At 47.8% G+C, this 16,620-nt stretch overlaps 4 protein-coding genes across 4 annotated transcripts in view; 2 read left to right on the forward strand and 2 right to left on the reverse strand.

The window, feature by feature from the left end:
* On the reverse strand, positions 1-9,949 carry LOC143838716 (C-type lection lectoxin-Enh3-like). The gene is made up of 6 exons (XM_077340485.1): positions 9,776-9,949; positions 7,089-7,161; positions 5,151-5,236; positions 4,074-4,214; positions 2,925-3,039; positions 1-309 (listed from the first exon to the last, which is right to left on the reverse strand). Exons 1-6 carry the CDS (start codon positions 9,812-9,814, stop codon positions 248-250), a joined length of 516 nt encoding a protein of 171 aa, XP_077196600.1. The 5' UTR covers positions 9,815-9,949; the 3' UTR covers positions 1-247.
* The window catches only part of LOC143838714 (lithostathine-like), a 228,311-nt gene that overhangs the window by 30,563 nt on the left and 181,128 nt on the right, over positions 1-16,620 (reverse strand). The gene's annotated exons all lie outside the window — the stretch shown is intronic.
* The window catches only part of LOC143838721 (C-type lectin BfL-2-like), a 24,069-nt gene continuing 12,206 nt past the window's right edge, over positions 4,758-16,620 (forward strand). Inside the window, exons 1-2 of the mRNA XM_077340505.1 lie at positions 4,758-4,775; positions 15,446-15,512. Of these exons, the coding sequence (XP_077196620.1) occupies positions 15,452-15,512 (61 nt within the window). The 5' untranslated portion in view covers positions 4,758-4,775; positions 15,446-15,451. The remainder of the gene's footprint in view (positions 4,776-15,445; positions 15,513-16,620) is intronic.
* Positions 14,431-16,620, forward strand: part of LOC143838711 (C-type lectin lectoxin-Enh6-like) — a 39,180-nt gene continuing 36,990 nt past the window's right edge. The window contains exon 1 of the mRNA XM_077340479.1: positions 14,431-14,575. Within this exon, the coding sequence (XP_077196594.1) occupies positions 14,447-14,575 (129 nt within the window). The 5' untranslated portion in view covers positions 14,431-14,446. The remainder of the gene's footprint in view (positions 14,576-16,620) is intronic.

Raw genomic sequence — 16,620 nt, forward strand, 5'->3', positions numbered from 1 at the left:
TGAAAGAGCTTTTATTGCCCCTGGGAATCAACAGAAGTCAGAGACATAAACTGCCATAAACTGTCGTTGGATAGTCATGGGTGGAAGGACTAGCCCTCTTCGGAGAAAAGCATCCCTGGATCAGATGGAGGCGCTGGAGACATGTGGACACTAAAGAAACTGCTGCTCATGCCTTAGAATCATAGAGTTGGAAGGGATCTGCGGAGTCATCTAGTCCACCCCCCTGCAGCATGCAGGACATTCACAACTACATCTTGCAGAGGAAGGCATAAGTTTCTGAACAGGAGGAATCCTTCCAGGTCTTGTAGCCTAGAAGATGACAGAGAAACAGTATCACAAGTTCATTCCCCTCCACAACCTGATAGAAGAAAGAACCTGATAAAATCATAGAATCACAGAGTGGAAGGGACCTCCTGGCTCATTTAGTCCAGGGGTTGTCAACCTGTGGTCCTCCAGATGTCCATGGACTGCAGTTCCCATGAGCCCCTGCCAGTGTTTGCTGGCAGTGGCTCATGGGAATTGCAGTCCATGGACATCTGGAGGACCACAGGTTGACTACCCCTGCAACCCCCTGCACTATGCAGGACACTCACAACTCAGGCTATTAGCACATTACCACTTAGCTTTGGCTCCTGACACTGAATTGGTGCAGGATCAAGGTGTAATGAATGAAGAAGACCTGGGTTCCAGTAATCAAGCTGTTAAAAGGAAACACGTGGCCAGAGCCAGTCTTTGAGAACAGCATTGCAGTCACTGCTCTGCCTTCCAAGTATCTTGGCAAAACAGAGTATTGTCAGTGTATTGCTACTACTTGTGTTTAATTCCCAAGAGAGATCTTTCCAGATTCCTGCTTTGCCTGTGGACCCTGAACCCCAGTCCTCCCTGCTTCCTTGGACACAACTGCACTCAGACCGTTGTGGACAAGATTCAAGTGGGTAGCCATGTTGGTCTGAAGTAGCACAACGAAATCAGAGTCCAATAGCAGCTTTAAGACCAACAAAGATTTATTCAAGGTGGGAGCTTCCGAGTGCATGCACAGAAGTGCACAGAGTGCACAAAAGTAGTCCAATAGACCTTTAAGACAAACAAACATTTATTCAAAGCGGGAGCTTTTGAGTGCATGCACAGACTTTGTTGGTCTTAAAGGAGCTCTCAGGCTCTGATTTTGTTGTGGACTAGTTACGTAGCTAATTGGCTTTATTTGTTACTTTATTACTTTGCAGTTGTTTCTGGGCCTCTCAGACACTCCCAGATAGAGTAAAAGCACCAGGCACGGGCCAGGATGCAACAGTTGCTTGTATGCATTCCAAAGACTGTGCTGGCAAACAGCAGGCATAGCCTTGAATGTGACAGGGAGGGTTAAAGTGCATAGGATCTCCAATGGGATAAGGAATCCTTTAGAATCTAGCTTGGATTCTTGAAACTGAGTTTAGAAGGCCATAGAGGTGTGACCTCTTGTGCAGAATGAGGATATTAGTGATCCTTAGCCGAGCATGAATCTCGAGAGCCAGCCTGACAACGCTGGTTGATCATGCCAGTGTTCCTCAAAATGTGCTGACTATATGAAGAAAGAAATAAGTCGGTTCAAGGACAATTTCCTGACTGGATGATGCAGGCTAACTCAATGTCATCAGATCTTGGAACCTAAGCAGGGTCAGACCAGGGCTGAATCTGCACTTACTTTGTTTATTCCATTGTGGCTCCTGCTGAATTCAGATTGATTTGAACTTGGGTCTTCCTCTATCTATTCAAGGCTCCCCCTTGAAACAGAAAAGTGTTCTGCATGTGGTTAGGGGGGGGGGCAAGTGCAGAAGGGGGGGGCAAGTGCAACAGGAGCGGCTTTCTTTTTATGAAGGGGAAGAGGAGGGGATTGGAGACAGCAGAGGAGGGGAATAAATCCAAGAGGAAAATCTCTGCCGAGAAAAGTTAGAGCTTCTGGAGCAGGGGTAGTCAAACTGTGGCCCTCCAGATATCCATGGACTACAATTCCCATGAGCCCCTGCCAGCAAAAGCTCATGGGAATTGGGAGGGCCGCAGTTTGACTACCCCTGTTCTGGAGCTTCTGCCGAGGGAAGTTAGGTTTTCCCTTTAAGGGAAACCTTGCAACCTGGGAACGAGGAAGCCTTTGTATTGACACCCTGGCCAATCAAGTCTTTTCTATGGCGTTGGAGGCAAGAGGTAGCAAGTTAGTTTGGGGAAAAGCAGAGAGCTGATGTTTCAAATATTGAGGGCTATATCCACTCCAGGATATTGCGGGGGAAAGGTAGGGTCACTCCGGATCAATCATGCTTGTTGCAGAGGGAAAATTTAAATCGCCCCAAATCAAAATGGGAATTGCATTCAGAGTAGATGGTAGGGATCGAATCGACCTGGGATTGGAAGAAAAGCTCCATGCAGATTCAGCCCAGGTCAATGCTTGGATGGGAGACCACTAAGGGAGTCTGGAGCTGCTCCACAAAAGCAGACAATGACAAGCCGCCTTTCCTCCTCTCTTGTCTGGAAACCCCACGGTCCTGGGGGCTTACCATGACACAGTTGTAACTTGACAGAACACTTGACCTTAGCCTTGAGTTGGGTGGCCCAGGATAGTCCTACCTTATCACAGCCTGGAAACTCAGCAAGGTTGACCTGGATGGGAGACCTCCATGGAAGTCCAGGATTGCTATACAGAAGCAAGCAAGGGCAAACCATCTCTGAACATCTCTTGCCTTGGAAGCCCCAGAGGGCTGCTGTGGCTGGGCCAAGGTCACCACTCGCCTCCATATCAAAGACCTGAATGCATATCTCCCAGACCCTCATCCAGCAGAGCGATTGCTGCACCACCCTCTTCCTCATGGCCACCATCACTATGTCTTGATTTCAGGGGCCCTCTTGCCTGGGGAAGGGCTACAGCTTTTAGGAATGCCTTGTCTAACATTCCTCACCTTCAGAGGCGATCATATAAACACAGTGTTTGGATAAGGTAAAAAATGAGGGTGCGCCTGAAGTCCAATAAAAGTCATTGGCTGGTGACTTGTCCTCCCATTTCCAATTTCTAATCTGCAGAGATAGCAAAAGGCGCAGGGTTAGAGGCATCAGAAGACTCCACCAGTTTTGCTTCCTTGCTCATGTTGCATGCTCAGGGAGAGTTCACACACTGAACATTCTCCTGGCTTTGAGAAATCGTAGAGGTGGTGCGATCATGCAGGATATTTGGAAGGCATAGCTGTGGACAAGCCCATCTGAGGCCCCTCCCCTTCCCCCCACAAGCCCATCATTGGCCATTTTTGGGAGGGGGGCAAGTCTACATGACCATACAAGGTCATGACGATGATGGAGTTAGCCATTCGGTCGAGTCGACTCTTGCCAATCCAATGGCACAACTGCTGCCATAATTTCTGATCTGGAACCGCTTCTTTTATTTGTCTGATGTTCTGGCCAGTGTCTAATATGGTGGTGTCTAACCATCCTGTTCTTTGTTGTCCTGGGGGCTACTGCCAAAGATGGGTGGCGTCAGAGTGAGCAGGGCTCAGCACTGGCCCTGGCCACCTGCCACTCCACCCCTTACTCTTCAAGCGGCCCCAGCCAAAGCCAAGGGCCGCTGTCTCCTCCTGGCTTCATGCCAGGACAAAGGAGCTTGGGCTGGGCATGGAAGATGGGCGGCAGGGGCAGTGGGATGAGTGGGCCTAGATGAACCATGGTCTGGTCCAGCAGAGCTCTTCTCCTGTGCTTACATTCTTCTGATCCCCCAGGCAGGCCTGTAATGTCCTCTACCTTGCCTCTCTTTTCTGCTTCTACTCTTTCTCACATGCTTTCTTTTGTTGCCTCCATTACTGCCTTCAGGTGGGGCTGGAGATCTCGTGGAAACACAACCGATCTCCAGTCTACGCAGATCAGTTCTCCCGGGGGGAAAGGGCAGCTTTGGTGGTGCTCTCTCTCCCTTCCCTTCCCTTCCCTTCCCCAAACTCCACCTTCCCCAGGGGCCAACACCACATCTTCAGGCTTTCCCCAAATTGGAGTTGGCAACCGTAACTATTACCTCCTCTGTTTCCTTTTCCTCCCAGAGCCTGCAGAGACAGACACTTGCTACTCACTCTCCAGCGATCTCTGAGTCCGATCCAGACATTTCCCACGCCTTTAAACGAAGTTGTAACGTATTTGATCACCTCTTCCCTCTCGGTTGCACTTATGATGGAGGCAAGATGGCTGTCTTTGCTCAGGGATTGACACTCCATCTGAGAGAGGCCAAATGCAAACACCTTCAGTCTAGAGAAAAGGATATCTGATGGTGGGAGGATCAGGACGGCCGGGAAAAACCAGAGTATGTTCTGGGGTTACTTGGTAACCAGCAGAGGGTAGGAGGGGAAGGCATAGGCAAGCGGTGCTACAACAAGGTCACAACATCATCAGCAGTGTAGTGACTACCTCTAGGGTGTACCTGAAGTGATGTCATCTCTTTGACAGTAATGTCAGCGTACCTGGACTTTGGGGGGGGGGGGGGGGGGGAAGGTTGCACTACATCATTATAAGTGTGGATAGGTGTTATCTTCTTGAATGGGATGCCCTTCTTAACCTGGGAAACTGCCCTTTGACTCCTTTCCCTCTCCCTTTGTCCTCTCTCCAATTTCACATGGCCTTCCACATAGACCCATGTCTCTGCAGGTCTCTCCTATGCAGACGACATTCTCATCCTCCCACAAGCTGCTCATTTTTGAAAGGGAAAGTACTCTTTCGATTAGGGTCCTTTGTCTCCTTCAACTGCAACCTGAATGTGAACCAGATGCAATTGGAGAAATGTAAGTTTCCTTTTTTCCTTTTTTTTTTTTGCAACATACTGTTTGGGAGATTTATTTGCTATACTCAGTATCATACTTCTACAACTGGACCAAACTCTGCTATATATTTACCAAATGCCCCAACAATCTCATCATCATGATGCGAGATGCTCTGGTCTTTGGGCAACCAGGCCGAGGCCTTCATGGCCATAGAGTTTTTGCCCAAATGCCAGAGTGTCCTGTATTACTGGCAACGGGGTGACATCACTTCTAGTGTGCTGGGGGCAATGGGGCTTCCCAGGGAAGGGGGGAAAGGAACCATTGGGGAAGGGGGACATGAGACATAAATATGCCGCTTGGCCTTGGGACAGCAAAGTGCTGGGAAGGACTGCTCACCTCTGCCTCTTTCCTGGACACTTTGTCTGGAAATAGTCCGTAGCAACGGTTGGAGGATGACAGCCAACCTTTTGGGCAGGACATAGCTTTGGCATTCAACAGAGAATGGGTAAGAAGTGGTTAGCTTGAGAAAGAGGCTCCAAATGCAGCTTCATATCAAAAGGGGGAAGGTGCACATACATGTTGGGGAAGAAATCCCTCCCCCCACCTGCTTTGTAGGCAGGTGGGGGAGGCAAATCCCCTACCCATTTCACCTCTGGCAGCCATGTTTTCACATGGCTCTGGGGGCTGTTTTGTCAACTTTGGAGGCCATTTATCATCAGCATTTTTATCAGCATCGTATTTACTGACCGCACACTCTCAGTCCGGCCGACTCACGGCAGTGTGCAACAATAAAATGACAATAAAATCATATATAAATGATACAACAATCCCTCCCTAGCCCTAGTACCCTTAAAGAATCCCTCTACCCTTTATGAGATTGCTAGTGGGGGGAATGGCTTGATCATTGGAATTGGTTTTTTCCACCGTATCTTTTCTTGATTTGTGATTATGGATCTCTGTGTTTTATGTCTGTGGCTTTAAGAGGAGTTTTATTGGGGATTTTATTCAGTCTGTTGTAACCCGCCATGAGCTACTTGGGAGTGGCGGGTAATAAATTAAAACAATAGTAGTAGTAGTAGTAGTAGTAGTAGTAGTAGTAGTAGTACCCATCAGCCCAGCACCTTGGGAGTAGGCAGAAGAACAGGGGACATGCCCAAAGAACTTCCTTCCAGTCAAGGAACCAAGAGCTCCAGTCAACCAAGAATTCCATCTTGCAAGCCCTGTGGAACTGTGACAAGCCCTTATCTCTTCCAGGAGCTCATTCCACCAGGTGGGGACCAGGACCACTTCACATGGGCCAGGGATCACCAGACTATTTAAGCCTGCAGGGGGATGAGCTGACGCTGCTGTGGGCATAGGGACTTAGGAGGTTCCTCAGGTATGCTGGTCAAAACCAGTGCCTTTAACTTGACCTGGTACAGCTGCAACCTCCGGGTCAAGGAGGAAGGTAGGCCCATGCTTTTAAAGAGGCTGGATAGCCATCTGATGGAGAGGCTGATTCTGTGAAGGCTCAAGGGGATGGCAGGTGACAGTGGAGGAGTGAGAGGGTACTGAGTGTCCTGCATGGTGCAGGGGTTTGGACTAGATGTCCCAGGAGGTCCCTTCCAACTCTATGATTCTATGATTCAATGAGTGTCCTGCCTAGTGCAGGGGGTTGGACTAGATGACCCAGGAGGTCTCAACTCTATGATTCTATGATTCAATGAGTGTCCTGCATAGAGCAGGGGGTTGGACTAGATGACCCAGGAGGTTCCTTCTGCTATGATTCTATGTAGAGTGAGTTACAGAAGTCTAGACTGGAAGTGACCATTGCGTGGATCACTGTGACTAGTTGGTCTGGGACCGGATAGGGTGCTGGTAGCCTCATTTGGTGAAGACAGTAAAATGCTGCTTGAAGACATCTACCATATGTTCCTGTCTGGAATGAAGACCACAAGGAGAGGCTCTCTTGACTGTCCCATAAACCAAAGAAGTCCATAAGGATGGTACATAGGTGAGGGCCTTTTCAGTGGCAGCCCCACGATTATGGGGCAGCCCCCCCCCCCAGGGAGGTGCACCTGACTCCCTCACTGTCGCTCTGCAGGAGGCAGCTGAAGAAAGTTTTATTTAAGAGAGTACTGAACTGTGCTTTTAAACGATGGCTATATGTATCTTTGGGCAGCATTTTGTGTCTTTAATCTGCATGATAAGCTCCTTTGGGCTTCATATGGAATAAAGGTAGCAAATAAATGTTTTAAGCCACCACAACTCCTCAAACTATGTACAGAAGCAACGCCGGGGCAGTGCGGAGGTTGTTCCCCAAATCCTCCTGCTCAGACCAAAGAGGACACTTGCCTTCCAGAAAGCAAATTGTGATCAGCAGGCCCCAAAGAGGGATTCGGAAGGACGAAAACGACAACATTTGCCCCTGTGGAGAGAGAACAAATGCAGACACCAAACCGGAGGATCCCCGAGGCACCAGTTCCCTGCTCCAATGGCTTGATTTTGGGTATGTCATTTGTGTAGCACGGGATCATAGAATCACAGAATCCTGGAGCTGGAAGGAACTACAAAGGCCATTTAGTCCATTCCGCTGCTCAATGCAGGGTCAAGTAATACAGAGAGGATGCACAGCATAAACTAAATATAAGAGGCAACAAGGGTGTTTGAAATAGACTGAGCAAGAATGTATACTAAAAAGGACCTCAACAACTGATTTGAAGTAAATCTTCTAAATAATCCTTTCATTCACATCCGGTTTGGAGGAAGATTATTTTGATTTCCTTTTGCTGAATATGCAGGATGACCAGCACACCGGAGATGAACTTGTCTCACTCCACTTCATCACATCCGGAAATATAAACAAATATAATTTCACAACGTATATCAAGAGCAGAGTCCATAAGGACGGAGGGCTAGTGGAGTAAATGAATGGTGAGTCTTATAAGGATTGGTTTAGTTCACCACAGCAATGCTCTTGAGATATGTCGAGGAACTATATTGTTAAAATTTCAGGAACTGATGAAGTGGAAGGAAACACGTTTGTATATGGTATACTGGTCATACTGTCCATTGAGAAAATATGAGGAAAAATTCTTCACAGTTTGAGTAGTTCAGCAGTGGAATGGGCTGCCTGAGGAGGTGAGGGGCTCCCCCTCACTGGTGGTCTTCAAGCAGCGGCTGGACAGATCCTTCTCCTGGGTGGTTGAAGCTGATCCTGCACTGAGCAGGGGGTGGGACTAGATGGCCTGCATGGCCCCTTCCCATTCTAGGATTCCATGAATCTAGTTCAGCCGTGGAAGGGGCTGCCTCAGGAGGTGGGGAGCTCCCCCTCACTGGCGGTCTTTGAGCAGTGACTGGACAGATCTTTCTCCTGGATGCCTGAGGCTGATCCTGCACTGAGCAGGGGGTGGGACTAAATGGCCTGCATGGCCCCTTCCCACTCTAGGATTCTAGGAGTCTAGTTCAGCAGGGGAAGGGGCTGCCTAAGGAGGTGGGGAGCTCACCCTCAATGGCCGTCTTCAAGCAGCGGCTGGACAGATCCTTCTCCTGGCTGCTTGAGGCTGATCCTGCACTGAGCAGGGGTTGGGACTAGATGGCCTCCATGGCCCCTTCCCACTCTGGGATTCTAGGAGTCTAGTTCAGCGGTGGGATGGGCTGCCTAAGGAGGTGGGGAGCTCCCCCTCACTGGCCGTCTTCAAGCAGCGGCTGGACAGATCCTTCTCCTGGATGCTTGAGGCTGATCCTGCACTGAGCAGGGGGTGGGACTAGATGACCTCCATGGCCCCTTCCCACTCTGGGATTCTAGGAGTCTAGTTCAGCGGTGGGATGGGCTGCCTAAGGAGGTGGGGAGCTCCCCCTCACTGGCCGTCTTCAAGCAGTGGCTGGACAGATCCTTCTCCTGGATGCTTGAGGCTGATCCTGCCCTGAGCAGGGGGTGGGACTAGATGGCCTGCATGGCCCCTTACCACTCTGGGATTCTAGGAGTCTAGTTCAGCAGTGGAAGGGGCTGCCTAAGGAGGTGGGGAGCTCCCCCTCACTGGCCGTCTTCAAGCAGCGGCTGGTGGTGGTCAGGGGAGAGGAGGGGGCTCTGGCAGTTCTCTTTCCAGTAGGGATGCCAGCCTCCAGGTGGGACCTGGGGACCCCCTGGCTTTCCACGTGACAGACCTCAGTTCCTTTGAAGTATATGGCTGCTTTGGAGGGGGGACTCCATAGCGTTATCATAAGAAAAAGGGGTTTTCAAGGATAATGGCAAATGATGGCTTGAAGAATAACAAACAATTTCTGCAAGTTTTGTCCAAAGTCTTATATTTCCATTTATTGCACTTCTCTTGGTGTTCCACAGCATTATACTCCACTGAGCTTCCTCCCTGCCCCCAAATGAACCCAGAGCTGGCAACTCTACTCGCCTGGGCCCCCAAAACTTGGAACAAGCTCTGCCTAGACCCCTCCCTAAGTTGCGCTGGAAGAGGCAAAAGCCACCCTGGTGGAGAGCTGGGTTTGATTCCCCAGTCCCCCTCTACAGGCAGCCAGCTAGGTGACCTTGGGCCAGTCACAGTTCTCTCAGAGCTCCCTCAGCCCCTTTAGGACTCCTTCAGGTAGTGAAAAGCAGGGTATAAAAAACCAAACTCTTCTTCATAATAATTGCCAGTGGGCATAACTGAGCAGAATTTAAAGGGTGTTCTGCAGAGGGCATCAGAGAATATATATATTTTCTGTAGGTGGGATAAGATCTTCCTGATGCCTGTGGAATTATATTCCCCAAGGTTCTGATTGGCTCAACAGAAGACTTCCAGCGTTTTGAGCCTACTTTCTCCCTGCTTGCCTCCAGAAAAGCAGTAGAACAGACATAATGTCTGCAGCTAGCTAGACAGGTCTCTCTCTATATATATACATAATTGTTTCTCTCCTGATGGAAAGCCATTTGACTCTTCAAGTTGCCTGGTGCTGCACTCCCTCTGCATATAGAAAAGCTGCCACCAAAGGCTCACCAAGAGGCAGGCACAGAAAGGCCAAGAAAGGAAGCCGGGAAGGTTGCTTACCACAGCCTCGGTCCCTGGGTCAGACTCTCCTGCTGTCATTCATTGTGCCCCTTCTGTCCCTCCAGTGCGTAAGGCACAGCGGTGTAGGCTGGAGGTGGGTGATTCAGAAACTCCAAGCAGAATTGCATGGTGCACGAAGGCCTACGTAGGCTGTTTGATCTGGAACGGATCAGAGGGGAGCCCGTGGGACGGGAACGAGATTAGGGCAGCGTCTTTGAAGATGAAAGCTCAGAGGAAGAGGGGCTGGGCTGAGCTGAGCACAGACAGGGGGGCTGGCGCTATTTCCTGCTTGCAGGCAGAAGCTTCGAAGTAACTTGGCCCCAAAGAGAGACCCCTTGGTCCCCCGTCCTCTCCTCCTAACAACCTGGTGGCCCCAGCCGGGATAACCCAGGCTAGGCCAATCTCATCAGATGGAGGAAGCTGAGCAGAGACTGGGGCACTGGTGGGAAGGGAGACCACCCAGGAAGGGCAAGGTTGATTCTCGGGACCATCTCTGAAGATCTCTGGCCTAGCAGACCCTATGGCAGGGGTGGCCAAACCGCAGTCCATGGGCATCTGGAGAGGCACAGTTTGGCCACCCCTGCCCTACGGGGTCACCACGAGGCAGTTGGGATTTGGCACCACTTTTCACTCCCCACGACAAGGTGAGACGGACTACAAAAGAAGTTCCCGAGTCCTGTGATATAGTTTAGGATGGGGTTACTGTTGGTCACAGCTCAAATTCTGCTGCTTCCAGAGAGGCGGCCTCTAATCTGGAGAACTGGCTTGGATTCCCCAGTCCCCCTCACCATGCAGCCAGCTGGGTGACCTTGAGCTAGTCCCAGTTCTCTCATAGCTCTCTCAGACTCCTCTGCCTTACAGAGTGTCTGTTGCGTGGAAAGGAAGAGTAAGTAGCCAGATTTGCTGGGTTGGCTACAACATTAGGAATGTTTGGAAGGGATCTTGAGGAAATATGCCAAGGGATTGTGTTATTTGGTAAATTTGCAATGCATCTTAGATTATCCAGTCTCAAAGTTTAACATTATTGTTATTTATGATTCTTAGAATATCCCTGTTTTATTTCTTTCTAAGTTTTCTTTCTTTCTTTTTATCTGTATATATTCTGTATTCTGCTCAAGTACCGTAATAAATCTTCTGAAGTCTTCTAAAGTTGTCAGCCACTTTGAGACTCCTGAAAAGCAGAGAATCACAGAATCAAAGAGTTGGAAGGGGCCACACAGGCCATCTAGTCCAACCCGCTGCTCAACGCAGGATCAGCCCAAAGCATCCTAAAGCTTCCAAGAAAAGCATCCAAGCTTCCTTGTCTCCCCATCTCAAAAGGAATTCTATGAGGACATGGTCACTTCCCCCTAGGGTCCCCACCTCCTTCACCTCATCCACCAACTCTTGCCTGTTGGTCAGTATTAAGTCCAGTATGGCTGAACCTCTTGTGGGTTCCTCTACCATTTGATCAATGAAATTGTCAGCCAGGCAGGTCAGAAAGTTGCATGACTGAGGACGCTTCGCAGAGTTTGTTTCCCAGCACACATCTGGGAAATTGTACAAAAAAAAAACTGTTCTCCTCCTTCTCCTCCTTCCTCAAGAACAGTAGGAGGAAAATAATTTGCACCATGTTTTTCTCAACTCCCTTTGGGTAGGTTTTGCTCTGCAGACTTACTCCATAGATCTCACCCAGTTCAGAACCAACCTTGTTGATTGCCAGCGCCAGAATCCAAACCTGGAAAAGCGTGTTGTTGTTATGTGCGAAGTCGTGTCCGACCCATCGCGACCCCATGGAAAATGATCCTCCAGTCCTTCCTGTCCTCTACCATTCCCCGGAGTCCATTTAAGTTTGCACCGACTGCTTCAGTGACTCCATCCAGCCACCTCATTCTCTGTCGTTCCCTTCTTCTTTGGCCCTCGATCGCTCCCAGCATTAGGAAAAGCTACACCAGTATAAATCATAGAATCATAGAATCCTACAGTTGGAAGGGGCCATGCAGGCCATCTAGTCCAACCCCTGCTGAATGCAGAATCAGCCCAAAGCATCCTAAAGCATCCAAGAAAAGTGTGTATCCAACCTTTGCTTGAAGACTGCCAGTGAGGGGGAGCTCACCACCTCCTTAGGCAGCCTATTCCACTGCTGAACTACTCTGACTGTGAAAATTATTTTCCTGATATCTAGTCTATATCGTTGTACTTGTAGTTTAAACCCATTACTGCGTGTCCTTTCCTCTGCAGCCATTGTGTTCAGATCTCGTTGAACTCTGTCTCTATCTTCTGGAGTATTTGCCAGTCCTCCCAATTTGGTGTCATCTGCAAACTTGATGAATAGTCCCTCCATCTAGGTCATTAATAAATATGTTAAAAAGTACCGGGCCGAGCACCGAGCCCTGAGGTACCCCGCTACTCACCTCCCTCCAGTCTGATGAAACACCATTGACAACAACTCTTTGAGTGCGGTTCTCTAACCAATTCCCTATCCACCTAACTATCTGAAAATCCAGATTGCAGTTCTTCAATTTATCCATCAGAACATCATGGGGAACCTTATCAAAAGCTTTACTAAAATCCAAGTAAACGACATCCACCGAATTTCTACGATCCATCAAACCTGTCACTTGGACAAAAAAGGAAACCAGGTTGGTCTGACAGGACCTGTTGGAGACAAATCCATGCAGACTTCCTTGCATCACCAAATTGTCCTCCAGATGTTTGCAGATCGCTCCCTTTAATATCTGCTCCATTATCTTCCCCACAACAGAGGTCAGACTCACTGGTCTATAGTTTCCCGGGTCATCCTTCCTCCCTTTTTTGAAGATCGGAATAACGTTTGCTCTCTTCCAGTCCTCCGGGACATCTCCAGTCCTTAAAGAGGTTCTGAAGATGATGGACAAGGGCTGTGCAAGTTCTCTGGAAAGTTCTTTGAGTACTCTCGGGTGCATTTCATCCGGACTAGGGGATTTGAACTCATCCAGTGCAGCTAAATGCCTCCTGACAACCTCTCTATCCATGTCAACCTGCCACCCAGACACTATCTCTTGGCTACTGCCATCTCTAGATGTGCCTAAACCCTTTGACCTGTGGGGAAAAAACAGGTGTAAAATAGGCTCTGAACCTTTCTGCTTTCTCTGCATCCTCCGTTAGAGTTTGTCCATCCGCACCCAACAGTGGGCCTATTCCTCCTTTACTTAACGTTTGCTCCTCTCATAACTGAAAAATCTTTTCTTGTTACAGTGGGCTTCCCTGGCCAATCTTAGCTCACTCTCAGCTTTGGCCTTTCTGATGCTTGATCTACAGTGCCTAGTAACCTGTAGGTACTCTTCTTTAGAGCTCTGTCCTTCCCTCCATTTCCTGAACATTTCCCTTTTCTTTCTTAGTTCCTCTTGAAGTTGGGTATTAGATTATATCAAATGAAGAAATCTGGGGATAAATAATATTGGAGAGGCTGTGGAAAGGAGGGAACTTTTATTCATATGTGGTGGGAATGTCCAGCAATTATGAAATTCTGGGAAAAAATTTTATTCGAAATTAGTGAAATTATAAAAGTGAAGTTGGAACGTTCAGTCCAGTTGGTTCTCCTCAATTTATTTCTCAATGAAAATACTCAATGTAAGCAGAAAATATTGGTGAACTTTCTGATTGTAGCTGCCAGGATGTTAATTGCTACTAACTGGAAAAACGCAGATAATATCTCATTACATAATTGGTGAAAGAAAATTAGGCAGTTTATGATGTTGGAAAAGTTAACAAATAACATTAAAGTAATTCAATGGGGGGGGGAAAGGATTTCAATATAATTTGGCAAATTACTTACGGAAATTTTCAGACTATAAGGTATGTGAACTACAGTTGTAATGTGTGACTTGGAATTATGATGAACAGTTGAAATGTAATAGATGAAATGGACATTGTCTACAGGATTCAAATGGTTTGTGAAGCTACAGAGTTGTGCTGCGGTGAATTTTGTTTTGGGTGGGGCGTTTCTGTGGATCGTCTGTTATTTATTAATTATAATAAAATTTAAAAAATTTAAAAAAAGACAACATACACAACCACAATAAAACAATAAAAGTTACCCCTCTTCAACCAAGGGGTTTGACAAGGAATGTCTAGCGAGGGAATTACAAAACTCTCGCACTTTACGGCCTTCTAAACGTCATTTTTTACTTTTCTGCTGGTATCAGCAAGAATCAGCTTCCTGGACCTGAATAAGTGAGCTTTAGTCCGTAAAATACATCAGTCATTTAGTTTTTAAGATGTGATGAGATTTCTTTTTTTTTTCTCTGAATTTTCCTTGAATCCGGTGTTAATATGTCTCCTGATCATGGCAGGGTTATCTATGTATGCAATTAAGTGCACGCACACACATATGGAAGTATGCACATATGTGTGCACTCACTCCCTCCCTTCCTCCTTCTTACCTGCTCCACCACTGTTGCTGGTGGGTCGTGCTGCAGCTGCCCAGACCCTAGGGGCCTGTGCAGCCACTGGCCGGGCCCTCCATCTTTGTGGGTGAGATGATGGATGTCACATCTGTCTACATTTCCGTTTGACAAGGCGTGCCAGAAGATGTGTGCCACATCAATAAATGTGCATGATGCAATCTGGCACCCTCAGGCTTTCCGCTTCCTGGTCGTTGGGTCGCAGCTCATCCGTGGCACTCATGCTGTGCTTTAAGTTCAAGCGATAATGCCTCTTTCGATTCCTGTGAACGGGCCATGCCCTACCAGTGAGCATATAAATGCTCGAGGAGACGCTGTGCACAGGGAAGTCAGAAGTGGCCCCCAGTCACAACAAGCCAGACGGGGAGGCAGACTGGTAAGTGACCTTCTCAGTTGGATTCCCATCCAGTTAGTCCCTTGACGTCTCCAATGGTCACAACAATGCTGTGTTTAAGAAATCGCACCATGTTTTTCTTGCTGTTTGGCAAATGGTTATCCCAGTACGGGCTGAACCCTGAGTTTTTTGTGGGATCTGCTCCTTGTCCTAACAGGAAGCCCAATCCTGTCATTAATACATACTTGGGGCAAATCCTGTTGCACCCAGGAATACAATGGGTGCTATCACATACATCTGCACTGTGACCCTCCGGGGTTCTGGCTCTCTGCTTCGATATCCATTAAAACCTGCCTTCTCAAACTTTTTGCCATCCCTACTTAGCTTCTGAGATCTGAAGGGGCTAGCCAGGGCAGAAGGTTTGTGTCCCCTTGTGCCATTCCTCAGAGTGTTTTGTGCAAATATTTTGCCAGCTGCAGGCTTGAAAAATCAAAAGAGCAAAGTAGAAATTAATTAGGAGGGTGTGTGCAGGAATGAAAAATCCATGTGGCTCAATCATTCCTAGATGTTTCCGAAGAATTCGTTTCTACTGCAGTAACTTACTCTTACTTTCCAACTGAAGGCCAGTATTAAGCCAAACAAGAAGAAAAATATCTGGCCTTCAATATCTTTAATACTTCAAAGTAACCATCAAACACAACCTCGGTGTGAGCTAGTTTCATTACTCTTCTTCAGTTGTATATTAATTGCATGCGACCAAGCTGAATTGGGATAAAGTCTGTTGAGTAACAGAACAGAGGTCCAGGTTTAAAGCCAACTGATATGGTAGCATTCTTGAAGGCTCGGCTGTCCTTGTATGCAGCAAGTGAAACTGACATACCACCACTGGGCCCTTCTGATCTTTCTTTGCAGGTGCAAATGGGGGCATTCACCTACAGACACCTTTTTGGCCTCCTGGTTGCCCACTTCTTCTTGCCAGGTGAGTGACAATCTGGATTTTCAGATAGTTAAGTGGATAGGGAATTGGTTAGAGAACCGCACTCAAAGAGTTGTTGTCAATGGTCTTTCATCAGACTGGAGAAAGGTGAGTAGTGGGGTACCTCAGGGTTCGGTGCTCGGCCCGGTACTTTTTAACATATTTATTAATGATCTAGATGAGGGGGTGGAGGGACTACTCATCAAGTTTGCAGATGACACCAAATTGGGAGGACTGGCAAATACTCCAGAAGATAGAGACAGAGTTCAACGAGATCTGAACACAATGGAAAAATGGGCAATGAGAACAAGATGCAATTTAATAAAGATAAGTGTAAAGTTCTGCATCTGGGTCAGAAAAATGAAAAGCATGCCTACTGGATGGGGGATACGCTTCTAGGTAACACTGTGTGTGAACGAGACCTTGGGGTACTTGTGGATTGTAAACTAAACATAAGCAGGCAGTGTGATGCAGCGGTAAAAAAGGCAAATGCCATTTTGGGCTGTATCAACAGAGGCATCACATCAAAATCACAAGATGTCATAGTCCCATTGTATACGGCACTGGTCAGACCACACCTGGAGTACTGTGTGCAGTTCTGGAGGCCTCACTTCAAGAAGGACGTAGATAAAATTGAAAGGGTACAGAGGAGAGCGACGAAGATGATCTGTGGCCAAGGGACCAAGCCCTATGAGGATAGGTTGAGGGACTTGGGAATGTTCAGCCTGGAGAAAAGGAGGTTGAGAGGGGACATGATAGCCCTCTTTAAGTATTTGAAAGGTTGTCACTTGGAGGAGGGCAGGATGCTGTTTCCGTTGGCTGCAGAGGAGAGGACACGCAGTAATGGGTTTCAACTTCAAGTACAACGATATAGGCTAGATATCAGGAAAAAAAATTTCACAGTCAGAGTAGTTCAGCAGTGGAATAGGCTGCCTAAGGAGGTGGTGAGCTCCCCCTCACTGGCAGTCTTCAAGCAAAGGTTGGATACACACTTTTCTTGGATGCTTTAGGATGCTTTGGGCTGATCCTACATTGAGGATACAGGACTAGATGGCCTGTATGGCCCCTTCCAACTCTAGGATTCTATGATTCTATGATTCTATGACAGAGA

Source organism: Paroedura picta, chromosome 5 (assembly GCF_049243985.1).
Source record: "Paroedura picta isolate Pp20150507F chromosome 5, Ppicta_v3.0, whole genome shotgun sequence".
In the NCBI taxonomy this organism is placed as follows: domain Eukaryota; kingdom Metazoa; phylum Chordata; class Lepidosauria; order Squamata; family Gekkonidae; genus Paroedura; species Paroedura picta.